This window comes from Candoia aspera, chromosome 1 (assembly GCF_035149785.1).
Source record: "Candoia aspera isolate rCanAsp1 chromosome 1, rCanAsp1.hap2, whole genome shotgun sequence".
Lineage (NCBI taxonomy): Eukaryota > Metazoa > Chordata > Lepidosauria > Squamata > Boidae > Candoia > Candoia aspera.
The window spans coordinates 310,704,200-310,729,292 of record NC_086153.1 but is presented as its reverse complement, the minus strand read 5'-3'; the positions used below and the strand labels follow the sequence as shown (position 1 = coordinate 310,729,292).

General features: G+C 38.6%; 1 protein-coding gene across 3 annotated transcripts in view; it reads left to right on the top strand.

Annotated features, from left to right (window-relative positions):
- The window catches only part of CCDC85C (coiled-coil domain containing 85C), a 176,735-nt gene extending 151,800 nt beyond the window's left edge, over window positions 1–24,935 (top strand). For 2 of the 3 annotated variants that reach the window (XM_063290312.1, XM_063290310.1), the window contains 3 exons: window positions 4,549–4,644; window positions 12,684–12,782; window positions 19,586–24,935. In XM_063290312.1, the coding sequence (XP_063146382.1) occupies window positions 4,549–4,644; window positions 12,684–12,782; window positions 19,586–19,675 (285 nt within the window). In that variant the 3' untranslated portion in view covers window positions 19,676–24,935. The remainder of the gene's footprint in view (window positions 1–4,548; window positions 4,645–12,683; window positions 12,783–19,585) is intronic. The other variant, XM_063290311.1, reaches the window with a different exon arrangement.
- Window positions 24,936–25,093: the final 158 nt, after the last annotated feature.

The following is a 25,093-nucleotide window of genomic DNA, read 5'->3' as shown; positions in this document are numbered from 1 at the left end:
GAAAGAAAGAAAGAAAGAAAGAAAGAAAGATGCAATTTGTTATTTGAAATATACCTAGAGTTTCATCTCAGGATTCCTGTGTGACCTTCAAAATGGATGATCATGTATTAGATGAATTCAGATAGTTAACCAAGTGAGAACCAACAACTGGATGTACTAGTTAGCAGTACATTCTGCACATTGTAGAGAAGACTTTTCCACATCTGCACATATTTTTAATCACTTGTGCAAAGTGTACAGTATTTTTCCCTCTGTCTACTTAGATTTCACACCATGTCATATATCATGATGGTTCTTAACATGATTGTTAGGAATATTATTCCTAACTTGATTGATGAAAGCAGGGACAGAATACAGCTCAGGACTGATAAAGATGTAATAAGAGCCATAATCCAATTCAAGGCCACAGGCCTGACAAATTCTAGATGGTTGAAGGAGCTGGCATAAATGATTTCAGAACCACTGAGTGTAATTTTCAAAAACTCCTGAAGAACTGATAAGATTCAGGCTGGAGAAGTGCAAAACGTTCCAAAGTTCAGTGGAAGAAAGGAGATGAAGCTACAGCTCTGTATATTTAATGTCTATATTGGGCAACAGATTGTCATACAATATGTCAGCAAGCATTTAAAAAAAAATGCTGCCATTACCCGGAACCAGCATAGGTTTTGTCAAGAACTTATCTTGTCAGGTTAAGCTTACAGGTAGTCCTTGTTTAGCAGCTGCCTCTTCCTCTCATGTAGCGGAAGTGGACAAAGAAAGTACTCAGAAATTTCAGGCCCTCTACCCACTTAATTACCCGTAATAATATTCCAGCCCCAGTTTCAGCCTTTAGCGTAATCTTGGTTCGGCTTTAGGTTAAGTCTGAAAAAAACAAATCCTTGTATCACAGTGTATCAGCTAAGGATTTTGCTTGTGTGTGTGTGTGCACACCTGCACACACACACACACGGAAGGTGGTGAGGAAGAAGATGTAGTAATTCCACAAGCTGCTGCTAATGTCCTAACCATGTTAAGATGGAGCCAAAGAGAAACATTGGTTCTCATAAACCACTGAGCTGTCGGTCGGAAGGTCGGCGGTTCGAAACCACGCGGCGGGGTGAGCTCCCGTTGCTCGTCCCAGCTCCTGCCAACCTAGCAGTTTGAAAACATGCAAATGTGAGTAGATTAATTGGTACCGCTTCGGCGGGAAGGTAACGGCGTTCCGTGAGTCATGCTGGCCACATGACCCGGAAGTGTCTATGACAACGCCGGCTCCAAGGCTTAGAAACGGAGATGAGCACCACCCCCTAGAGTCGGACTCGACTGGACTTTACGTCAAGGGAAACCTTTACCTTTACCTTTACTATCATTCTTGCAAGGAATACAGGTATTCTGTATTTGGAACTGCAGCATTTTTACGAGTTGTTATAAAGTACCATTGCAAAATGAAGCTTATATAACTCATGTCCAGTTGTGAAATCCTGTATTTATAAAATAAGCATAACTTTATTTCAGCTGTGATTAAGGTGATGAATAAATTTGCTTAATGTCTCTGCAGTGAGTTTTGCTTATAATTCATTACACTACTTTCAAATGTGTAAACAGTATGTTTCCTCTCTTTGTGTAATACTTCATAATGTTACTCTAGAGCAGTGTTTCTCAACCTTGGCAGTTTTAAGATGTCTGAACTTCAACTCCCAGAATTCCCCAGCCATCATGCTGGCTATGGAATTCTGGGAGTTGAAGTCCAGACATCTTAAAGTTGCTAAGGTTGGGAAACACTGCTCTAAATTAAAACCCAGCTTCTTTTCTTCTCTGGTACAGTTGTACTGGAAGCATTACCAGTAGTATATATTAAAACAGCTGTGACTGTTTCCAGGATTGTGCTGCTCCTCTTTAATGAGTTGCCAACGGATGTTTGCATTTGTGTTCCCATGCATGTCAAAGAATATTTTTGTAATCAAATCTGAAGTTTTGCAAAGCCTTAATTGGTGAATACCATCACTGAGAAATTACTATGTTAAAACAGTGCTCTGCCTTTGGGTTGCACAAGAAGTAAATCACTATTTTTGGTTTTAAAAGCTTTTGGTATTTTCTCTGTTGTCTTTGTCATAGATTTTTAGCTTTAGGTCAGTGATAACCTAAAAGCAGCAACAGCTCACAGTTTTCTGGCTTTAGGGAAAACTGACAGTAGTCAGACAATTGGACGTGCAAACAAATATAGTCCTGGGCATAACATGGTTAGGCATTATCATCATCACATTTTGGTCCAGTTCAGAAACACCATTCACCTCCCATTTGTGCTTTGGAGGAGGCTGGAATCTTTTGATCTCAAGAAACCACAGTTCCTCATTATAAGTGAACTCAGGGGACAATAGCTTCAGATTCCAGAACAAGCCAGGATTTGAATCCATAATATTAGCAATTATGGGGATCAACCACAGTGGAAACTCTTTTTTGTTGTTGTTATTGTTGTTCAGTCGTTAAGTTGTGTCTGACTCTTCATGACCCCATGAACCATAGCACACCAGGCCTTCCTGTCCTCCGCCGTCACTCTACCCTAGCCCAAAGAAGCAGCAAATGTGAAATGATGGCTGATGGTGATGGCCAGAGCCAGTAATGTGCACAGGAGGTCTATCAGCTGGCCAAAAGTTGAAGCCTGAAATGAACTGAAGCTGCGGTTAGGCAAGGAGGTGTATCCAGGGATGAATGAGTCAAAATATAGTGAAAATGTAAGGGACACGAGAGAAGGAAGTTGGTGGGTGGTGTGCCAGTGGTGCATCTCAGCATGGACAGTGCTCATCCTGTTTTAAGAGGAGTTGGATTTGGGCAAAGACAGTGATTCAAAAAGCAAAAATATAATTCTTTGCTGCAATCTACTTGTTATTTTGGCAGTCCTGCCATCTAGTTGTCAATATTTTGGCAGTCCTACCATTGTGTATATCTACTTTTTATTTATTACGTAGTCTCTCTCTCTCTCTCTCTCTCGTTTGCATCCTTGAAATGTACTTGATGCCCTATAAAGAATGTTATCATACAGTCAATAAAGTGGGAGCCAAGTATTTATTCCCTCTCTCCCTGTGACTTACCTATAGCTTCCTATGAGCAATTTCAATTTCTAGGGTTAAAAACTCCTTGGGTATGTCAAAGGAAATGCTTTGTTCCACCAAGGACCAAACTACGTGTTGTATATAAATCTGTGAATTGGTGACTAGTCACCATGGGAGGGGGCAATTTGAAGCAGAGATACTAAAAGGAACTTTTTAGAGGGGAAAATGGACAAGAAAGGGTATTTCGTTTCTTCTCTCCTCTCCCTTTCAGTCTTAATTGGCCTATTTGAAAGTGCTTTTCCTGTTTAAAAGGATTCTCTCTCTCTCCCCCACACACCACTTTCCCCCATCACAGCTTCCTCGTGAAGTAGGTTATGCTGAGGAATATGATTGGTGGTTTGAGACTACCCAGTTTTATGGCTGAGCACAGATCTAAACCCAGATCTCCCCAGTTTTACTTTGATACCTCAACATTATCTCCTGTGCAACTGGCTAATACCATGGAACCATTTTTACAAACATAAAACCCAAAACAACATCCAATGTATTATTAAAGCTAGTACAGTACATTTTTAAGCCAGCAGTAAAAACTGATAGAAATATTAAAGATTAAACACCTACTAGAAGGAAATGCAGGCATCACTGCAAAAAACCTCTTTCCTTGCAGCTATCTTCATACAGTTTTGGTGGTGGCATGCAGAGAAGAGCCTCCAAGGAGGATCTGAACAACTGGGCAGGAATAGATGGGAGAAAGCATCCTTTCTGATGCCATATTTCCCAATATTGTAAGATAATCAGAACTTCCTGAACACCACATGAGATCATATAGTCACTTTATGATCACTATAACATGAATCAGTAAAAATGCTGTAAAGATGCCCAGTTTCAGTTTTGGGAATTAAAGCATGTCATAGGAAGTCTTTAAAATAGTGTGGGGACTAACAGTGCAAATAGGAATATAGTAGAATGTGCATCAATGCAAAAAGAACCCAACTGAAATAACTTAAATTGATCTGTAATTCCACATGTAATTTACAGCAAAAGTACACTGATTTTTTTATGATTATGTGTCATCAAGTTGGTGTTGACTGTTAGCAACCACATAGAAAGATTTTCTCCATGAAATCTCTCCCTAATCTGGTCCTTCAGGTCTTCCACCACCACACTAACTGAGTCCCTCCACCTTGCTGCCAGTTGTCCTCTTCTCTTTCCTCCCACCTTTCCTAGCATTATAGACTTCTTCAGAGTGCTAGGTCTTCACATAATGTGTCTGAAGTATGATAATTTGAGCCTGGTCATTTGTACCTTGAGTGAGAACTTTGGGTCGACTTGTTTGATGATCCATTTGTTTGTTTTCTTGGCTGTCCATGGTATTTTCAGGAGTTTTCTCCAAAACAACAACAAACCATACTAATTTTCCTGACTTGTTAGGGATATAAGTTGTTACCACAGAAGAATCTAAAATAGGAATTACAAAGCTATATATTATAAGGGTTTACTTTTTCTAATGTTTTGACAGGGTCCCTTTCGCATGACTCCTGATTTTGCTGCTTCTCCTGCAGTCGGTTATATTCCCCTAAGCCAGAAACCTGAAGCAGTGGTACATGCTATGAAGGTACGTATGTATATTTGTGTGTACAATAAGCCATATTTTGCATTCTGATACAAAGGTGATAATTGCTTTGAAAGCCACTGAAATACCCTTTGCCAACTTTCTGCAACTTGGTGTCCTCTAGATTGTTGGGACCTGAAGGACATCAGATTGGAGAAAACTGCTGAAATGTAGAATGCAGAATCTAATGGTATTCCAGCTCTTTAAAGTTTTGTCCAAACATGTGCTGTTCATTAACATTATAAGTATTGGCAGCACTAGGCAATAGGATATGACAAGAAAAGAAACAAAAGTACTACTGCATAGCTTTGTATTTCTAATGAATGAGATAAGAGGAAAGAGTTTCGAGCTGGCCATAAAACACAACAGACTTTCTCAAACTGAATAACCAGCAACCGTTAATTAAACCACCTCAATTTGCTTGGTTCATTTATTCTCTGAAAGCAGTCAGTATTTGGTTCCCAGGGTGCCATTTCTGACTCTGAGCTTTGAGATTTGATTGTCCAGACAGTTGAGTATATTGCAGACATACGAAATGAGGCCAAATGAGTTAGCACCACAATCTGTCCTGACTAAGCAAGAACCACGCCGAGACGAGGAAGAAGTCTCTAGTGCTATATTATTGCTATAGTAGACAGAAAATCCTACCAAACTGAAGAAGCGTGGGAAAACCCAGACAGATAAACCCCCAAAAGTCAAGGTGGGTCTGTTCTGTGTCTCTTTGAATGACAGCTCAAACTCTCTAAACTACGCATGCGTTTCCCCCCCTGGATTGGGGCCCCCTCCTGCTCACCATCAGAACTCATGACACAATCTGCATCTACCAGGATCAATAATTAATTCTTTCCTTTTCATTAAAGATCTAGTTTCATTTGTCAGTTAGTAAATCCCTCCTGTTTCCCTTGTACCCTTCCCCATTGAAAAAGGAAGGCAATGGATTGAAATAGTTTATGCCATGCAAACTTGCCATTGTCTTACTGTCAGTTAAATTAGTGAGTTATACAGTTTTTAAGTAGGTTAAGATAAGTAAGTGAATGACCCACTTTTGTAATTGAGGATTTAAAAATAAGTAGGAAAAAGGAGAAAGAGTACTAGTCTAATTCTAAGCAATTAACATGCAGTTATATCATGGAAAAATGACATGTAATTCTGGAAAGTATACTTTACACACATGACTATGTGGATTTGAATCAAAACTGATTGCAATGTTATCCTCAGTTTTAGAATCCAAGAAAAAACATACTGGATTTTGCAACCAGAATGTATTTATTATAGCATTTATATCCTGCCCCAATCCAACAGATTCTGGGCTTCTCACATACAATCATAAAAACAGTATCCTATCATCAATAAGATTCAGTTCAATAACAAAATTAAAAATGTTTTAAAAAAACTCCGTAAACTCCAAATATTCACCAGTGGAGCATGGTCTTCACAGTCATGTGAGTGGGGGACCATCCAAATGTCAGAGGGTAAGCTATTCCACAGATAAGGGGTAACAACAAAAATGCCTGGTTCCAATTTCTCAGCCACCCTCTAACAAAAGGAATCTGCAGCATCCCCTCCTGGTCTGATCACATAAGATGGTGTAGTGCTATCGTGGAAGATACTTGTCACGGCAAGAAGGTCTCGTGGTGTGCACCAGTTTTCCTCTGTGTATACAATTTTTTTAGGTCTTTGACTTTTTCAAAGCAACAGTATATTTTCCATGTTTTTGTTAGGAGGCTATCTAATTACTTTCTACTTCCCAAACATGTTATTCATCTTTAAGACACATTTCAAGGCCAGCCACGTGGAGGAAATGGGGGGTAAATCTGTGAACAGATGTTGCCTAGAGAAATGTTTCTGACCACTGATAAGTAAATATAAGCAATATATTTACAATGACAAGTTAGAATGACAAAATGGGCAATTTCTCAGGAGCGGAACCTCAGCAGCGGCTGGGTCTTAGGACAGGGCTGTGCAGCTGCTGGACTTACAGGTTTTATCTGCTGTCATTCTCTGAGCAGGAGAAAGCCAAAGGGACATAACATTCTGTCTTTTGCTGTGTATAATTTTCGTTTAACACATTCCTTTTCCATATCTCTATTATCTGTGTGGGCATTTAGTTATTTATTTTATTTATCTAGCCACTCTGTCAAAATGACTCAGGGGTGCATATCCCCCCCCAAAAGAACAGAGAGAGAGTGAGAGAAAGAGAACAAAAGTAAATTGTCATAAAATATAAAATATGATAAAACTAGTATAAAAATTATGCCAAGGCAACTCAACAAACAATCATATCAGACAGGATCGCAAATCTCCCTGACCCAGTGCCTGGGGTAAAAGCCAGGTCTTTAAGGCTTTATGAAAAGTAGGCAAGGACAGGTGCATCTGTATTTTGGTGGGAGTGCTGTCCTAAGGAACACAGGTGCAGGGACAGGCACGTCACCTGGTCCCATAAGATGTTGTTGCTTATGTCAGCACTAGGTAGTGCTGTCACTAGGTAGACCAGACCAGAAATTCAACTCCATGGGAAAATCAGAACTATGCTTCATTGAGATTGGCTATAATGACAGAATCTTGCTGTACCTCCCCTCTTTCTTATACACCAGTGTATCAGGGAGTTGTCTACCTGCACTGCTTCCAAATATTAACTTGTTTCCCAGGACTTAAAAGAATGTTTCAGCCCCTCTTGCCTAGATAACAGTTCTTGCATATTTCTGTCAAGGTCACCTCCCTTACTCTTTACACTTAAGAGATGGGACCTGGAACACCCTGACCTTGCTGGACCTTTTTGGATGGGCACAACTAGTCAGAGATAGGTGATTCTGCAAGTTACTTGGCCCTGTGCCATGAAGGGCTTTAAAGATGATAACCAGGGCTTTGAATTGCTCTTGGAAGCCCACTGGTAACCAATGCAGTTTGCAAAGTAGAGGTGTTATATGGGCGGACTGAGGTGCACTGTAACTTCTTGTGCCACTGCATTCTGGACCAACTGCAGCTTCTGGGTGGTCTTCAAGGGCAGCTCTGTGTAGAGTGCCTTGCAGTAATCTAGACAAGAGGTGAGCAAAGCATGGGTCACCATGAATAGGGTCTCCCAGTCCAAGAAAGGGTCCAACTGGTGCACAATATTTTTTAAATAAATCATCTTATTTTCACCTCATTGATTGCCTCTGAATCTTAGAATCTGCATCCCATCATTTACTGTGGCAAAACTTTTAAGAAAACAGCTGGGCAGACTTTTTGATGAAGAGGGTCCTGTATGTAACAAGAAATCTTGAAGCTGTGAGAGGAAGAGAAGAGAATACTCTAGATACATGAAGAATGTAAACAAATCATAGTTAAAAGGGATTACACAAGTTGTTCCTGCTTGGTAAAACATTGTAGCCAATTAATAAGTGGGGATCTTTTGAACCAGTCTTAATGGCCTGAAAATTGGATAGCTGTTGAGGAGGTAGAAGCCTGGGAAAAAACTCAGAGCAAAGAAGGACTGGAACCAATCAGAGCCTGGGAACAAGGGATCTCTCGAAAGTTGCCCAGACTTTTGAGGAAGTAAAAAATGTTGAAAATCTGCTAGCAAAGAAAGAAGAATTCTGACATGTGCTTTGCCTCTCAAACTGCAGTCTTCCTCAACAATGTACTTTAGCTTCCATTTAACTAACCAATTCCTGCCTTCATGGGTGGGAAGCTGATTGGACCTTTCTTACACCTGCATCTGCGGTAATCATTGCTACTTGAATCATTCTGAAGTAAGGACCATTAGGCAGGAGTTTTAGGGCTATAAGGATAATTTTTTTTTCTACATGTATAAATGCAACAAGACAAAAAATAACTATTATAAAAAGTTGTATCTTCTTGTTGTAGGTGTTGCACATACCCACAAGGATTTATGAGCCAGAGATACGGATAAGCTCTGGATGTTAAGCACAGATTTACTGTAATAAAGTGAAAGTAGGCAATAAGATTTTTAAAATTCTGCTAAGATTTCTGTGTTGGTTTGCCCTCCTGGCTTTGCAGCGTGATGACCCCAAAGCAGTATTCATCTTCTCCATCTTCTTCCAGTGTCAAATTACATTCACCCAAGCACTACAAGAGTAAAAACATTATGCGATGGGAGGGTATAAATGGATGAAAATTGGTGAACAACAGTGAACAATTCTGTTACTTCAATGAAGTGCTTGTTCTAATCATAACCTGTACTAATCTAGACTAATCTGAGCCTGTGGCCTCTTTAGAACAAGAAGATGCATCCCTAGCAGCTCTCCCTAATTAGAACACACACCTCTCTGCTGACTTCATTGGGAAAGTAATGTAATTGCTTGGGGATATCTCTGGGGAGTTTCTGCTGGAATTGATTGCACAAAAGCAACAGGTATATTATAAATCAGAGCCACTATCTATGCAATAGTTGCTAACCATGTCCTAGTGAAATTGGGGGTTAATGTGCCCAATGGAGATACAGATCCAAATATGGATTGATAGATGATCAGTTCAACACAGGTAGCAGAACCCTGCCCACTTTCTCTGAGTCCACAAGATGAAACTAACTGAAGTAATTTCACAAGATATCATCTCTGTTATCTCATGCTGCATCTGAGTGAATATAAGCATTTTTTTCAGCAAAATGGCTAACAAATATGCTGTAGCAGCCTCAAGGAAGATCATCCCTATAAGTTATGGGCCATTGTAAACAGGGCTGCTGGATGACATTCTGCTGACACAATAAGGGCAGAGAAGTAATGATACTTTTCCACATTCCAAAAATTGGCCTGGGTTGTGACAAAATTGTCTACCATATCATTGGAAAGGTCCTCAAATGCCTGCTGAAAACAGATCCATGTGACATCTGGAGCAAACTACCCTTATAGAAGTTGATGGTACCAAAGAGCTCCATACTAACCAGAAAGTTATCTGAACATGATAAAGATTGTTGGCAACTTTCAACCCACAAACTTGAGGTGAAGACTAGTTCAAGCATGTGTCTACCTCTATAGGACAAGTCTGTGGTTACCATGGAGGCCATGAATTTCTGAGCCACTCCAATTTCTGCTCCCAGGACACTGAAGTTAAAATTCTTCAGCACTAATAACTGGTGAATCCAACACTAGCCTCAACAAATGAGATCCAAGAACTCAAACATAGATACTGTTGGTGGGGGCTGAGTCATTATACCCCAGGTTTTTCCTACAGCCCAACTTCAGGGACAGACACTTGCATCCAGCCATCTGAGGAGAAAGTCCATTGGTCAACATCAAGGTTTCAAGAAGGATTATTGCCACCATTCCTTTTTGCTGAATTATGACTGATGAAATACCCTATAACCTGGTAAGCAGATCTCAGATAAAGCTATATCATCATCCCTGCCAACCCAGGGCTTGATTATACATGCCAGGTCTGTTTATTTCTGCTTGACCAAGTTGTGGAAAAGTATGATCTTATTTCATGCTCTGGCATTCAATAGCAGTAGCCTGAGCACAAGAACTGCGTGGTATGATATCTATGACTTAAGGATTACAATTGTTGTAATTGTTATGTGATTGTAATGTTATTTTTGTTATTGATGGCTAACAAATCCTCTTTCACTGAAATTAACTGTTGTACTCCCAAATGGTTTCTGAGATTTTTATAGATACCACTTTTTCACAATAGTGTTAAGTAGGAATTTACTTCTTTAAATATTAATATGATGGCATCATATTTTCAGTAGGTTCTGGAATAGTTGTTGAACTTCATATTATTGACATAGATAACATTCACGCATACATCTCAGGACATACGGAGATGAGTAAAGTAGCCTTTTCTTGAGTAAGAATAACTAATAATTACTACTACTATAATTTACAAAATCAGCCTAAGAGTCCATCTAGCCTAACATGATTTTTCCACCAATGGTCAAATGATACATTCATAACCAGAACACAAGGAGAAACTATATCTTACAATTTGTTTTCAAGATCTAGTAAATAGATGTTTAAGAGAAGGTTTAACTTAGACAAAAAGACAACTAGAATTGAATTATATAAGATGAAGTTTGACACTGCATTATGTACAAATGATGAACATATGGTTGCTAAACTTCATAAGCTTTTATTAAAATTAGAAATGAAAGAACAAGAGTGTATGATAAAATGGGCCAAGATATTACTTGGTTATGATATACAGATGGACCAATGGAAGAAGATGTGGTTGAAAGGACTGAAATTTACACTGTTATAACTTAAAAGAGAATTTTTACAAAATGATGTACCATTGGTATATGACATCAGGAAAATTATCTAGGATGTATAAAGATATTTCAAATTTATGTTGGAAATGTGGAAAACATGAAGTGTCATTTCATCATGCATGGTGGACTTGTAAAACTAGAAAATTCTGGGTCCAAGTACATATAGCAATACAAAGAATTTTAAAGATTAACATTCAGCTGAAACCAGAATTTTTTTTGTTGGGGTTTATGGACAGTCAACTAGAAAAGAATCATGGAAGATTGTTTTTATCTATGGTAATTGCAACAAGATTATTATATGCACAAAAAAGGAAAGATTTGGAAATACATACAACAGAGAAATGATTGGTGAAGATGACAGAATTTGCAGAAATGGTTCCTTGTCTTCCTAAGTACATTTATTAGTGACTGGAAACCCTTTATGTACTTTTTGCTGAAAATGGAAAAAAAATGAACTGGTGATTTATGGATTTGATGATTAGAAAGGGTAAAATCTGGGAAGAAGGGAATCATGATGTAACCTTAAAGAGGGAGGACAGATGATAAATGGATTTGTAACTGCTGTAAATAAAATCAGATGCTACTTCCTTTTCCTTTTTTCTTTTCCTTTTCTTTATCTATTCACCACTTTTCTTTATTCTTTTCTCTTAAATTTGTATCATTTTTACAATTGTATAAAATTCTTCAATAAAAAATTAATTTTAAAAAATCTAGTGAATAGGTTTATAATAATAGGATTGGTATAACAAAGATTGTAGAAACATGATTATTCCTTAAATATATGTGTAGTACCCAGAAAAAGGAATTTGTTTCTGCTGGCGAGAACAAGCACTTGGCAGGTTTCCTTTATGGGACGTACTTCTTTTGCAATCCATTGGTGGAACTTCAAGAATAATGGGAGTTTAGGCTTCAGGGAAATTGATGAATATTCTCTCTCCCCCTTCCTTCATGGAAGTAGGGTTCAGATCTAAGCCAGTAGAAGAATGTGAGGTTTTCATCAAACTTGTAAAAGTTTCCATTCATGAGTAATTAAAATCCTCCTTGAGAAAATTATTTGAGTATTGAAACATAGAAAACTGCTTTTTGCCATCAAGCTTAGAACTATCTACATTGGCCTTTCCAACTTTCTCTCCAGTTGTCTTGAAGCTAGCTGAAAATTTGGAAATTCTGATCCTAATAAAAATGAGGGTCACCAGGTTGAGGAAGGCTGTGCTGGACTGACTGGCAGCAGCTCTCTTGGGTTCACAGATGTCTCCTTGGAAAAGAATGTAGTGAATGTATGGGCTCTATACCAAGCAGTAGCTATTCTACCAGTGAACTCCCGCACTGTAGTATTTTCCAAATCTTTATATAGTGATAGAGAACTTTCTTTATTAATTTTCACTGAAATAATTTTCAGCAGGAGAAATATAGGAACTGAGTTGAACCATTGTTCTCCCTAATTCATTATCAGCGCAACTTGAGATCTCATCTGTTGTATTGTTTTTTTCAGTGTTGGGAACTAGATAATGTCATAGCTATATCAGTAGGATCCAGTAAGGATGTGCTTGATATGTACATGTTTATGTAATGTTGAAAATCAATTACATATTTTCATGGATCTCCTACCATGCTAACCACTAATTTTAGTTTAGAGCTGCATGTGGATGAAAGACTTTGATAGTATTCCATAATATTTTATTGATGCATTGTAATCTTTTCAATCTTGATCCCTTCTCTTTCTTTTTCTCTCTTTACCTCTGTGTGTGTTCTGAGATTTTGCTCTGTTTTTGCTCCATAATGTTTCACGATGTGACATATTTTATAATTTCATCTCCATTGTGTTTGTCTGTAGGTCCTTGAAGTCCATGAGAATTTGGACAGGCAGATACAAGAAAACTATGAAGAAGACCTGAGTGAAAAGGAGAAAGCAATTGTTCGTGAAATGTGCAATGTAATGAATCCATCTTCACAGTCTTTCACATGTTAGCTGTTCATTTCCAGTTGTGGTGTTGATGCTGTCCAATATCTTGTAGGATCTGTTCTGTCTGTGCAGACTCATTTGATTGGTGTCTTCACAATCTGAAGAAAAAATAGGTTACAAAGCAAGTGACAGTGCAGTCCTATGTATATCTAGTCAAGGAAATCCTACTGAATTCAGTGGCACTAATTCTCAGGTAAGGGTATACACCAGCCTTCTCCAAACTAGTGCCTTCTAGCTGTGTTGGACAACTACCACCATAATTCCCAGTTAATACATTTAGACAGAGCCCAATTGGAAAAGGCTGTTGCATAGGATTGAAGCCTGAATTATTGTTATCTGTTAGAAAGGCTGGTAAATGGTGCAGCTTCTAAGATTTTTGTCATCATAATGTATGAAAGGTTTTGGGAGGTTATATCTACACTGCAATTGTTTCTCTCCTGACAGATCCTGACAATTACAGCGTGGATATATCTCATAGTAAAAGGGGGAATATTTGCAAATTACAGTTTTTATACCTGGTGAATAGAAACTGTCTTTCACAGCAGCCTTTTGGAGAGAATGGAAAAATGAGATGTGGGAAAAAGTGAGATAGAAAATAAAGAGTCAGAAAGAGGAAAAGGGAAGGTAAAAGATGAAAAAACAGTAGAAAGAGGGAAAAATCAGTATTATAAGAAGAGAAAGAGGATTTTACAGAGAGAGGGCGAAGAAACATCCATGATTATTTTGCACTACTTGCATTTGACTCTGTCCAAGTCATCTCTCTCTCCATTTCCAAGAAACTTACTAAATTATGTAAACAAAAACTATGAAACAAGACCATGACACCATTGTCAGAAACACACAAAGTCCCAGTAAACAGGTGCTCCATCAAAGGATTTCTTAGATTTTTCTCTCACTTTGCAGCAGAGAAAAAGGCTGCCTGCTGTACCCTTTGGGGTGGAGGGCCACATTCACCACTTTCTGTTATTTTCTGTAAAAGAAGTGGCTTAAACCCAAGTAGTCTGGCTGACAATTTCAAAACAGATAAGCACCTTTTGCTGTGATTCATCCAGTGTCTGCCTGTCCTGTGTTTTGTCATTCTTCCCATGCCTCTGCTTGCTTTCTAGCAACCAGATAGGTAGCATCAGTAGACATTGCTGGTGGGTGTGGGTGGGTGCTTCACCTGGCTGTTGTAATTAGGGTTTGGGAAAGTCTACATCACATGTCTCACTGTGTAAAACTGGGGATGAAGAGAATAGGCAACAGGCCAGCTCCTTGTCTCTTTGGACTTTCCCCACATTCCCACAATGTATCTTCCTCCCATCCTTGAGACAGGAGGAAGGTCCATTGAGAAACTGCTGCCCCACAGCATTCATTTTGCTGCACCTCAGAGATGAGGCTGGCAAAGTAGCTGTCCCTGTACAACGGTGGGGGTAAAGATTCCTACCAGAGCCAGGGAGAGAAGTAAATTTTGGTTGCCAGGTGAAGCTGTTTTCTCTAACAGCCAAAGCAGGAGCAGCCATGAATCCATGGAGACTTGTAGCTGCTCCTCCTTGCAACATTGAATGTTGGCAGGGAGGTGGTTTTCTTCTCTTTTGCAATGATGAGCACCACATTTCTGGCTTCAACCTGCCTCAACAGCAGACTGGCCCTAAGATGGAGGCTCCTTTGTGAAGATATGCCATCTGCAAACGGTAAATAGCTCATTTTGGCGCCAGAGCTAGGAGGATGTGTAGATGAACCCAAACTGTAGTATGTATGTATAGAGAATGCACTCATTTTAGGTTGTCCATACAAGAAGACAGGCATAGGATTGGCACCTTTACTGAAAGGGTGCATACCATCCAGAATGGATAGGGGTCAGTGTGTGCTCTATAGACTTAGATTTTGCACTGTAATCCAAAGAAATCCGTAGTGCTCTGAAATCATGCACATATCAAATTGCTTTTGAAATGTAAAAATGGTACAGGACTTTTTCGATTAAGAAAAGGGCAAACGAGTCTGTTTTAAAACACACTCTCTTTTTAAGGGATGGGCACAATTTCAGGCCTTGCTGAAAAAAAATTGCAACTTGTTCCTAATGAAGTACATAGGACTGTAGCTACATGCTTAGTTCTGTGCCTCTTGATTTGGAAATAAGCCCCTCTGTGTCTAATCCTGAGGAAGTGTGGGTAGGATTTAATGTAAGTTACCTAGGTTGTACCCATTCTTGTCAACTACTGTATTATGAGTGTGCTTTTCAGAAAATTCAAATGGCATAATCAGACAGTGCTTGTGGTCACCCATAGAAACTATTATGGTTGAAATCCCCCCTGCCCTACTGTAATTAAAGAAAACAAGACACTGTTGATAGGGAAATGACTAACACTTGTAGGATGTGAACACTTTAGCTTTGTGGAATGTCAGTGTCATGGCACAGAGCCAGGAGCAAAACCAATGTATAAAAAGCCATGTTTTTCTTTAAGCATGCTGTGTAAAAAAAAAATGCTGTTTGCGCTACAGAACAAAATATATTCAAAGACAGTTCCCAAAATTTCTTTGAGCTTCTTCCATTAAACTAAAGTGGTTTACAGAAGCAATGAGTTATATTAGCTGTTGCAAATACTGTATTTAACCCCTTTCAGGATATGAAGAGCTGCAGAATGCTTTACTCATACCACAACCAAAATAGGTTGTTTTCAAATAGATGGAAAGTGCCACACCTCAACAAATTTCTTTTGCTTAGCTTCTATAAAACAAGTATGTTACTTGAAAGTTGTAATGGCAAACTGTTTGGCAGGAATGCTGCTGACATTTCCTTGTTTATTGTTGTCTTTTGGAATGGACTTACTGAGCATAGGAACATGGTCTAGCCAGATGCTTCTGAAGCTGAGGGATGTTTAAAATGCCCAACAGAACTTTGGACCACATGGTTCCCAACCTATGTCTCAGGAATGACTGCTGGTTTGTGAGGATGCCTCTACAAACACCTAAATAAGATCATCCAAACTCTTGCAAGATTTCAGGGAGGAGCACAAAAATATCACACAATGTACAGATCTCAACCAATATCAGCATAATTTTTATTTAAGTTTGGAATCCCAAGGCTACTATCTGGAGGCACCATGCACACCATGGAAATGCTTTGCACAGTTTTTGATTATGCTTAATTGTCCTGTTTCAGGCTGAGCACATGCACGGAGTTGGGTTGTGAGCTGTTTTACTTTCAAGTTTGCAAATGTTTACAGACTTTGGCAGGCAGAGCTCTGGAATGTGAAAATGCTTGCACACACTAGTAATGCTAAACAGGAAAGTCTTGCCTGTGAGAATCCAAGGCAGAGCATAGGTAAATGTAGCCCAAAAGCAGTCCAAAAGTCCATGCATCACAGAAAGGTAACCAGCCAGTTTGGGGCTGAGAAGCGGAGGTTTAGGTAGCACATGGGATCCAGGGACATGAAAACGTGCCGAGAGTGGAGTGATTCTCAATGGAACAGCCGGTTGCCGGCTGTTGCATTGGCATAGCCTGGTTCAGGTAAGGCCCAGTTAAGGCCCTTGCCTCCTTCTCAAGGAGTCAAGCAGAGGTTAAGTGGGGTTGCTTCTTGAGGAACCAGAATTTGCAACACATTCTTGGGCTGGGCAGTTGCTCAGAATCAGGGCCTCCAGCATCAGATTTATCCTGCGCCTGTTCTGGATGATTGCTGGAGGAGTCAGCCTCAGGTGCTTGATTGCTTCCTGATTCCTGAGGATGGCATTTACAGCAGGTCCCCAGTTTAAGAACGAGTTCTGTTCCTAAGTCTGTCCTTAAGTCGAATTTGTATGTAAGTTGGAACAGTTATTTAGCATCAGACAGTCAAATGTTTGTCTTAGTATATAGTATGTATTTTACCTTTCTATGCATATAAAACACTTATGAAACACTTCCAAATACACTAAAACATCTTAAGCATAATAAAACACAAAGTAGTAATGTGTATTTAACTTGAAACATTGTACTTAACTCAAATTTTTAATATAATAGGTTCTATGGCAGTCTGTTCTTAACTAGGAGTCATCTGTAAACCGGGACGTTCTTAAACCAGGGACCTGCTGTATACAGACAAAACTTCTTGCTTCTGAGACATCCAACTTGAAGGAGACAATGATAGTAATGCTGCATAATAAAAAATAGTTGGAAGTTGCTGCCCAGACAGGACAAATAGTAATGCAGCCTCCCAAAGGGACCTGTTTTTGCTGGCCAGAATCAAAGCTTTCTCCTGGGGAGGAATTGCTAAACAGGTTTTTTTCAAACCACTACCACCACAAAATCCTGGAGTCAGCCCTGAAACTGTGGTGGTCTTTTAACAGGGATTTATAATGCAAGAGAACTGAATATCATAGATGCATGTAATGCTTTGACACCGTTTTTTGATACTAACAATTGATGAAGGGAACATGATCTTTGCAATTTTGCTAGCAGCTGACTTAATACTGAACTCAGCTAAATTTACTGATGTGATACCAAATCAAATTTGCCTAATTTGGCCCCTAATTTACTGATTAGACCTAAGACACATCTAATGCTAGAACACTTTAACAAGATCAACACTTTAAAACTGAAGACTAAAGTTGACTTCCAGGGAAGAAATGGCGAACGTGTTGAAGGTCATTCCGTGGAGAGTGGGACTGATGACCACAGTGGAATGAAGAGCTGGTGAATAGATCAGCTCTTTGGAATTCCTGTCCGGACAAGGAGATGACTTGGGATTGCCCACAAGTGCTCCAGACAGTTGTTCCTTGCAAGGAGACTAAGACAGTGGTCTCCAGTGGGTTTAGAGCTGTGGGAAATTAGGGATTGCCATCTTTGCCCAAACCACGGTCAGTGCCTTTATGGACACAGGGTTTGCATGCTTCCTTTCTTAATCACTTTTGGAAATTACTTGTTAACTGCTTTTCAGATATTAGGAACCTTCATAAAGGCAAGTTTTGCTACACCGGGTGAGTTTCCTTCAATCCTTAGCGAAAGAAGTTTTAAATACAAGTGTTGGGACTTAAAAAATACTTTTTTTGGAATAAAGAGCAAAAAGGTGATTAGAACGTTGATTTTGGAAAGTTACAAATGGACTAAGGATCCAGATGGATTTGAAATAAGATTTGAAACTAATTATAAGAACCTTCCCGTAGGAAAATGCTGTTGTTTTGAATACTTAAAAAAAATGGTAAGATGGTATTTTGAAGGTTGGACACTAGAGGGAACCAGAAGGGACTAAAGATTACAGTTAAAGGAGAACACCACTTAAATTTGACTTACTAATAATACAGAATGGAGCAAAATACTTTAACATTGGATATATTGAGGGATATTTGTGAACAAGGGATCCAGAAGTTAATTTTAAGAGTGTCTGCCATTATAGATAGACTGTGTTTGGAAGATGATATGGAAGAGCAAATTTTACTGGTTATTACTGATTTGAAAGTTTTAAAAATGATGGGCTATGGGAATGATGTGGAAGGAGATGCTTCACTGGATATACAATTGAAACTGTCTGATGTCTTAAACCAAAAGAGTGACCTGGATAACTTTCTTAAACTGGATTTACAAAAGAGACTTGTTAATGTTCTGAAATCCTTGGGAGAAGAGCAATGACAAATCTCGATAAAATAGTTAAGAGCAGAGACATCACATTGACAACAAAGGTCCACATAGTTAAAGCAATGGTGTTCCCCGTAGTAACATACAGCTGCGAGAGCTGGACCATAAGGAAGGCTGAGAGAAGGAAGATCGATGCTTTAGAACTGTGGTGTTGGAGGAAAATTCTGAGAGTGCCTTGGACTGCCAGAAGATCAAACCAGTCCATCCTCCAGGAAATCAAGCCAGACTGCTCACTTGAGGGAATGATATTAAAGGCAAAACTGAAATACTTTGGCCACATGATGAGAAGACAGGACACCCTGGAGAAGATGTTGATGCTAGGGAGAGTGGAAGGCAAAAGGAAGAGGGGCCGACCAGGGGCAAGATGGATGGATGATATTCTAGAGGTGACGGACTCGTCCCTGGGGGAGCTGGGGGTGTTGACGACTGACAGGAAGCTCTGGCGTGGGCTGGTCCATGAAGTCACGAAGAGTCGGAAGCGACTAAATGAATAAACAACAAAAACAATGTTCTGAAGAATTTTGTGAGAAAGGACAAGATAAAAATGAGAAAAAATAATTTTCTAGGACATTATTTGAGGGGATTAAGGATAAAGATTGTTAAAAGTAAAGGGAAGGAGTATAAAAAGATCAAGATTGTTAAAATTAAAAGGAAGGAGTATAAAGTTGGTTTATTTGATCAAGGTTAAAATAGATGTGGTTATCTCTGGTAACACTTAATGACCTTTTGCTGACTAGGACTGCACAATAAGGCTTTAAAGATTTGTTTATAGGTAAGAGATAAGATATGGGAAGAAGAGATCATTTGTTTTATTTTAAGAGAAGATGATAAGTTACTAAAATTGTTTATACTTGTGATGAATGGGGAAGTCATTTCTTTATTTCTTTCTTTTTACTATATTATTTTTTCTTTTCTATTTTTCTTTTTCCTTTTCTGCACTTCCTTTTTCTTTTGTTTTTTAATTTGTATTAATCCATATCTTTTTAATTTTAATGTTCAATAACATTAATATAAAAAAACAAAAACTGAAGACTAAAGTTATGTTGGGACCTGGATGCCTCCTAGTGTAACAACAAGGTACAGTATTATCAGAACTCAGTAGCTGCAGGTTTTCCCAGCAGTTCTGTTTGTGGAAAGCCTGATTCCTGTTTACCAAGTGCACTTTTTCTTTCTCCTTGTTCCCCAGGTTGTCTGGCGAAAACTAGGTGATGCAGCAAGCTCCAAACCATCAATCAGGCAACATCTTTCAGGAAACCAGTTCAAGGGTCCTTTATAAGCACCTCAAGCTGCAAGACTGGAAGTGAAAAGAATCAGAGGCACAAGAATGTCCCTGCTTCTGGCTGCCAACATTATCCTTTCCCCCCCATTTCCTATAACTGTGTTGATAGTGTAAATAAGGCAGCTAAAGGCCTAGTTTGTGGGCTGTCCTGATCCAGAACAATGATACATGGGTTGATGACTACCCTCTCGTGGCCAATCTCTGTCATTTGTATTGTAATGAAATCCCTACTTTTCTGTATGGTCATATATACATACTTGACTCCCAATAATTCCTACAGAGAGTATCAGAAAAGAACTCTGAGCAGTTCCACTGCCTTATTTTAGCCTATTCATGGAATTGCATGGCAGTGGTGGCTGCCCAAAGCAGTCTTCCCCAATCTGGCAGCAACACCCACCAATCCCAGCACGCTGACTAGAAATTATTGGAATTGCAGCTGTAGGGCACTTGTCTGAGAAAGGCGTCTCTGTAGTATGATTTTAGAAAATACCAAGGAATTCACCAGTACCTAAATTAGTCATTGTTTAAGTCTGTTGAGAGAAGTCCTGTCAGAGATTGTAGGGTTGGATTTTTTTTGAAGGACAAATCTGAGGTACAAGCAACTTTTATCCTGCTAAGCTTTGAATACTCTAGCAATGCATTCTAGATTGTCAAGAACCTGACAAACCATAATGCATAATTGCTAGGCTGCCTTCAACTTGGTGGGCCACCAGTTTTTAGTGATGCAGTTTTGGGTGATACTGTATGAATAGCAGACCTCAGGCCTGGGGCTGTTGTTCAGCATTGTTTGCCCTACACCTTAATGGTCTCACTGCTCCTCCTCTTTGCTGCTTCTGCCTGCTTGCCTCCCCTTGGGAGGAAGAGTAGAAAGAAATGACCATCTCTGCATACCTCATCCTTCCTTCCTTTCTGGCAGAGGAAGCAAATAGGCTCCACAGAAATAAGTAAATGAGCAGTGAGGAGGAGAAAGAGATGAGCTCATGTGCGGAGCATCTCATTTAAGAGCTGGCCAACATCTATAATTGGCATTGACAATGTTTCTACACAATTATTAGGAGCACATGAACCTTGCCAATCCCAATTATAGATTTTGGCCTGTTCTTGGGTAAGATACTCCCTGAGGAGGCAGTAGGTAGAGTGGCACTTGACTGAGCAACCTGTTCCCTACAAGTCTTCACATTGTTGCTAAAGATACAGGAGCCCTTCATTCCTTTGCATTATCCTCCAATATACATGGGAGGATTGTTCCACTGTTGTGATTTTGCTTATTTTGACCTTAACTCCACATTAGAAAAATATAACACGTAAAACAGTTCCTGCAATGTCTGTTTTTGCCCATGTCTTTTTAATATTATGATATTAAATAAAATCATGGTCCCTTATGTAAAGTAATACGACATGGTATCATAGAAATGAGTGGGAGAATTTACAGAACTGGTTACAGTATTTGGAAAAGTATGTAGAGGAACAACCAGTTAAGTTACATCATGATTGTTGTGAGAAGTGCTGCTGCTGCTAATCAACCAAATCAATTTTCCCTATTTTGAACTGTGATCATGCTTTCCAATCTCATTTCATCAGGTAATTATACATTTCCTAAAATTGTATTGTGCAACACCTAACTGACCACTAGATCCCAGTTGTATTAGATCACTTTGACAAGGAGAAACCTGTAGAATAAATGTCTATCCTGAAATGTGCAATGCACTTGAAGATACCACAGCTTCACCTTCAACAACCTGGTTTCACAGACTTTTGATGACGGTTCATTTAGTTGGATCTATTTCTACTGGATACTCTTTATTTTGAATTTTTTTTTAAGAACTCACCTAGATAGTCCACTACTCAAAAGTTTCAGTATCTCTCTCAAGTAACCCTCTTTCAGAAAGACTATATTCTTTTCTTCTTGATCTCATTCTGGCTGTGTCAGCCCTTCAAAGTAGATCAGGAACTAGGAAACCAAAATTATGAATGCTAATACTAATTTTATTATAAAGTTACATTAATGGAGGCTTGCAAGGCTGAATACATTTCCCTTTCCTTCCCTTTATCTTCGTGAGAACTAGGGAGGGTCCTGTCTGAGGTGATTTCTCAATTACATTTCTGCCCCAGATTCAGATTTCTTGGTTGCACCTCTTGTCTTGGTTGCAACTCTTCCTCCTGTCCCTCAAGGTCATTCCTTCTTCCCATTACAGCCTGCCTTTTCAGTTTTGCAATTCCAACTCTATACTTAGATATTGAGCTGCTTTGGAAGTTATTTATGATCTGGAATCACTCGGCATTCTGAGGAGCAAGGTGTGAGCCCCCCCCCCCTTTCTCATTTTATCTCATTATAGGCAAAAGTATCAGTGAAAACCTCCCTGTTCCCTAAGTGATTTAAAATACAAACTGATTTTGAAAAGCTCAAGTTTGCAAGGATCTATATATGGGCTATTGAAAGAACCTTTCAGATGAAGATCAGGAGTGGTCCAAACAACTTATAGTTGGGTTTGCAGCATACAAATTATATTTATTTTCTAAAATGCAATGGAATAATCAAAGTAGCCAAATGCTTGGGAACAAGGGTGGTCCTATGCCACCAAAATGCAGTGAGGTGTGGGTTCCATGCATGTCCTATTTAATGCTTGTATACATGGTTTCTTCTTGCTCTAAGTTGATTACTGCAGAAAACACTGGTAAACAAAGCCATGTATAAAATGTATCTGCTTTAGGTTCTTTTTCCCACCAAAGTCTTCCAACAGGTTACTGCAGTGGACTCATTTTAAGAAGCTCATGCATTAGAAATCAATGCTCACATATTTTTCCTTCTCCATGTATAACTAATTGAAGTTAGCACATAATGTTAAATGCGTAACAGATCCTATATTATGATCTAGCTGAATTAAAAGCAGCTGCATTTCTAAGAGTTGAGATTAAATGATGTTATTTCCTATAGTGGCCATTCTAGTGCCCCCAGTGCTGCTGATTGAGCAAATTTAGCTGGCATTTTTGGAAATGCCACAACCAATTGTAAGTCTGACAGAAATCAAGTTGAGTGTATACATCGTATACAAAATCTCTTTCATATGTTTGGTACTGGAGCACTTTACTGTCTCACAACTGTTGGTATTTGGGATCTTACAATAAGCTTTTTTCATTCATTTCATGCAAGTGCTATTATTACTTAGTTGGCCATCAGATTCTTCTCCTTCCTTGCCTTTCTATAGCCTTTGAGAGTTTATTCCAGTATTTTAAGATTTACATTGACTTGGTTTGATTAATCTGTTCGTTGAGCCATTTTACTGATGGCTGGGACAGGCTCCAAAATAACTAAGTATTTTTAAGTAGTAAGGAGAATTCATGTTCTGAAACAAAAGTTATATTTGCTTACCAAATAAACCGCAATAGTCTGGCTTCAGACATGTGAAGCAGTAAATCATGGTTTATATATCTCAATAGTTGGGTTCATAATTCACATTTTGCCAAAACCAAGACTTAGTCTGAATGCTTATGTGATTGGTAGCTGCCTGGGAGTCTATCTTGGGAACTTCATGTATGCTGCTTTGAGTTCCATAGAGGAATGGCATAAGATGAAAAGGGATAGTAGAGATTCTCTTAGGTGCTGGAGTTTTTTATTCTCTGTGTTCCCACTGCAGTTCCTCCTGCACATTCCTTGAGCTGCTTCCAGGATGACTATGAGGTGCAGGTACAATCCACATGAGGAATAATAATAATAATAATAATAATAAAAATTATTAAACTTGTATGCTGCCCCACTCTCAATGGCTCTGGACAGCTTTAAGTACTTGGGTATTATGTTATAGGCATAAATCTATTGCAGCCCAACCTGTCTATTTTAGTGGACTTTACTTTCATGCCAATCCAGTGAACAGCCAGGGAACCAAAAAGCCAAAGGAAAAAAAATCTGTATTTTAATTTATTTCTGAAGCAAATTCAGATGCTTTGAACACAACAGGGAAATCAAAACCAAGCTGAGGCATAGAAACTAACTCAACATGCCAAAATAAAATGAAAGGCACCCAATATTTAGTGATACTAAAGTGAAAATTACATGATGTTTGTGGAACTAGACCCATACAAATAACATGCATAAATTGCAAAGTCCTCCAGATTTGTAACTCCATAATGGTATTAGCAAAATTTTTGTAGATGAAAATGCAAAGTACTTCCAAATATATGCAAGTTATAAATTGTAGAATCTAGATACAGTGCTATGTGTATTTTTCTAATTGCTGTTTTATATTTAGCTTAAAATAAGCTAAAATTGTTTTCCTTGGACAATGATCTACTTTACAGTATAACTTCATAACCTGCTTCACCTCCCAGATGAGTTACATTAAATTTCCTATCATCCCCAGGGAAACTAATTGTCTTAGGGAAGGCTGATTTAGAGTATGGCTGATACGCTAAACTCCGGTGATCTCAAAGCAAAAAAAAATTGCACACTGAATATTAATATAGAAGGAAATGTAAGTTGAAATATAGTGCTGGAGTAGTAGTGTTCATTTTCTCACCCCCAACTAATAATGATCATTAACTACCTGCTTAATAAAGTCTGAAATTTTATACTCCTAAAATGCAGAAGCATTCAGTCTATACTGAACAGATTAAAACTTCAGGAGAAAATTCCTGTTGTTTGGCTCTTCCCCTTCCTACTGCTCTTTTTAAGCAATTGGTTGCTTTTCTTGGGGGGAAAAGCATACTGCATTTGGACAAATCCAGGTGCACTTTGCTCTTTTCAGTAAAAGCATAATCTTGTTCTAAAAGGCAAATGTTTACCCAAAAGATAGCAATTAAAAAGAAACAGTGTTTTAAAGTGACCTTTTACCTTTTTAGAAACTGGAATAGAAGAAAAAGTACTACTGATTTTTTTTCAAAGAAAGTGCATGACTGTAAAGTGATAAAATTGTATATTTTTCATAATGTGGGGAAAGAGTCTATTTGTGCTGCTTTTGGAAATAAGTATGAAATTATGATTTCTGTTAAACCTGTGATCTTACAACCCTGCCATATTTTCTATATATGATTGGAAAAAGTAAATTAGCACCTGTGCTCATGTACAGTATATAAGCAAAGTCTTTAGATCTTAGCACACATTTATACCTTTTACTGAAACACTTTTTTGGCAGGGAGGGTGAAAATATAAAGACTTTTTAAGTGTGTAAAACCTTCATTTGAAATATTTTAGTAAAAATTAAGGGACTGTGGTAGTGTATGCATTCCATTGAAGATAATAAAATACATTCTTTGTAAGGGAGCTGTGACATTACTGTATTTTTGGGAAGTTGAAAAATATTAAAATGCTTAGAAATCAGCATAAAATTACAATGTTAGTTAAATCTGGATTTTTCATTCATTATACTGTATATTTTAACATTAAGCTAAAAAAAATTAGATGGAGAAATGTGGGCCATC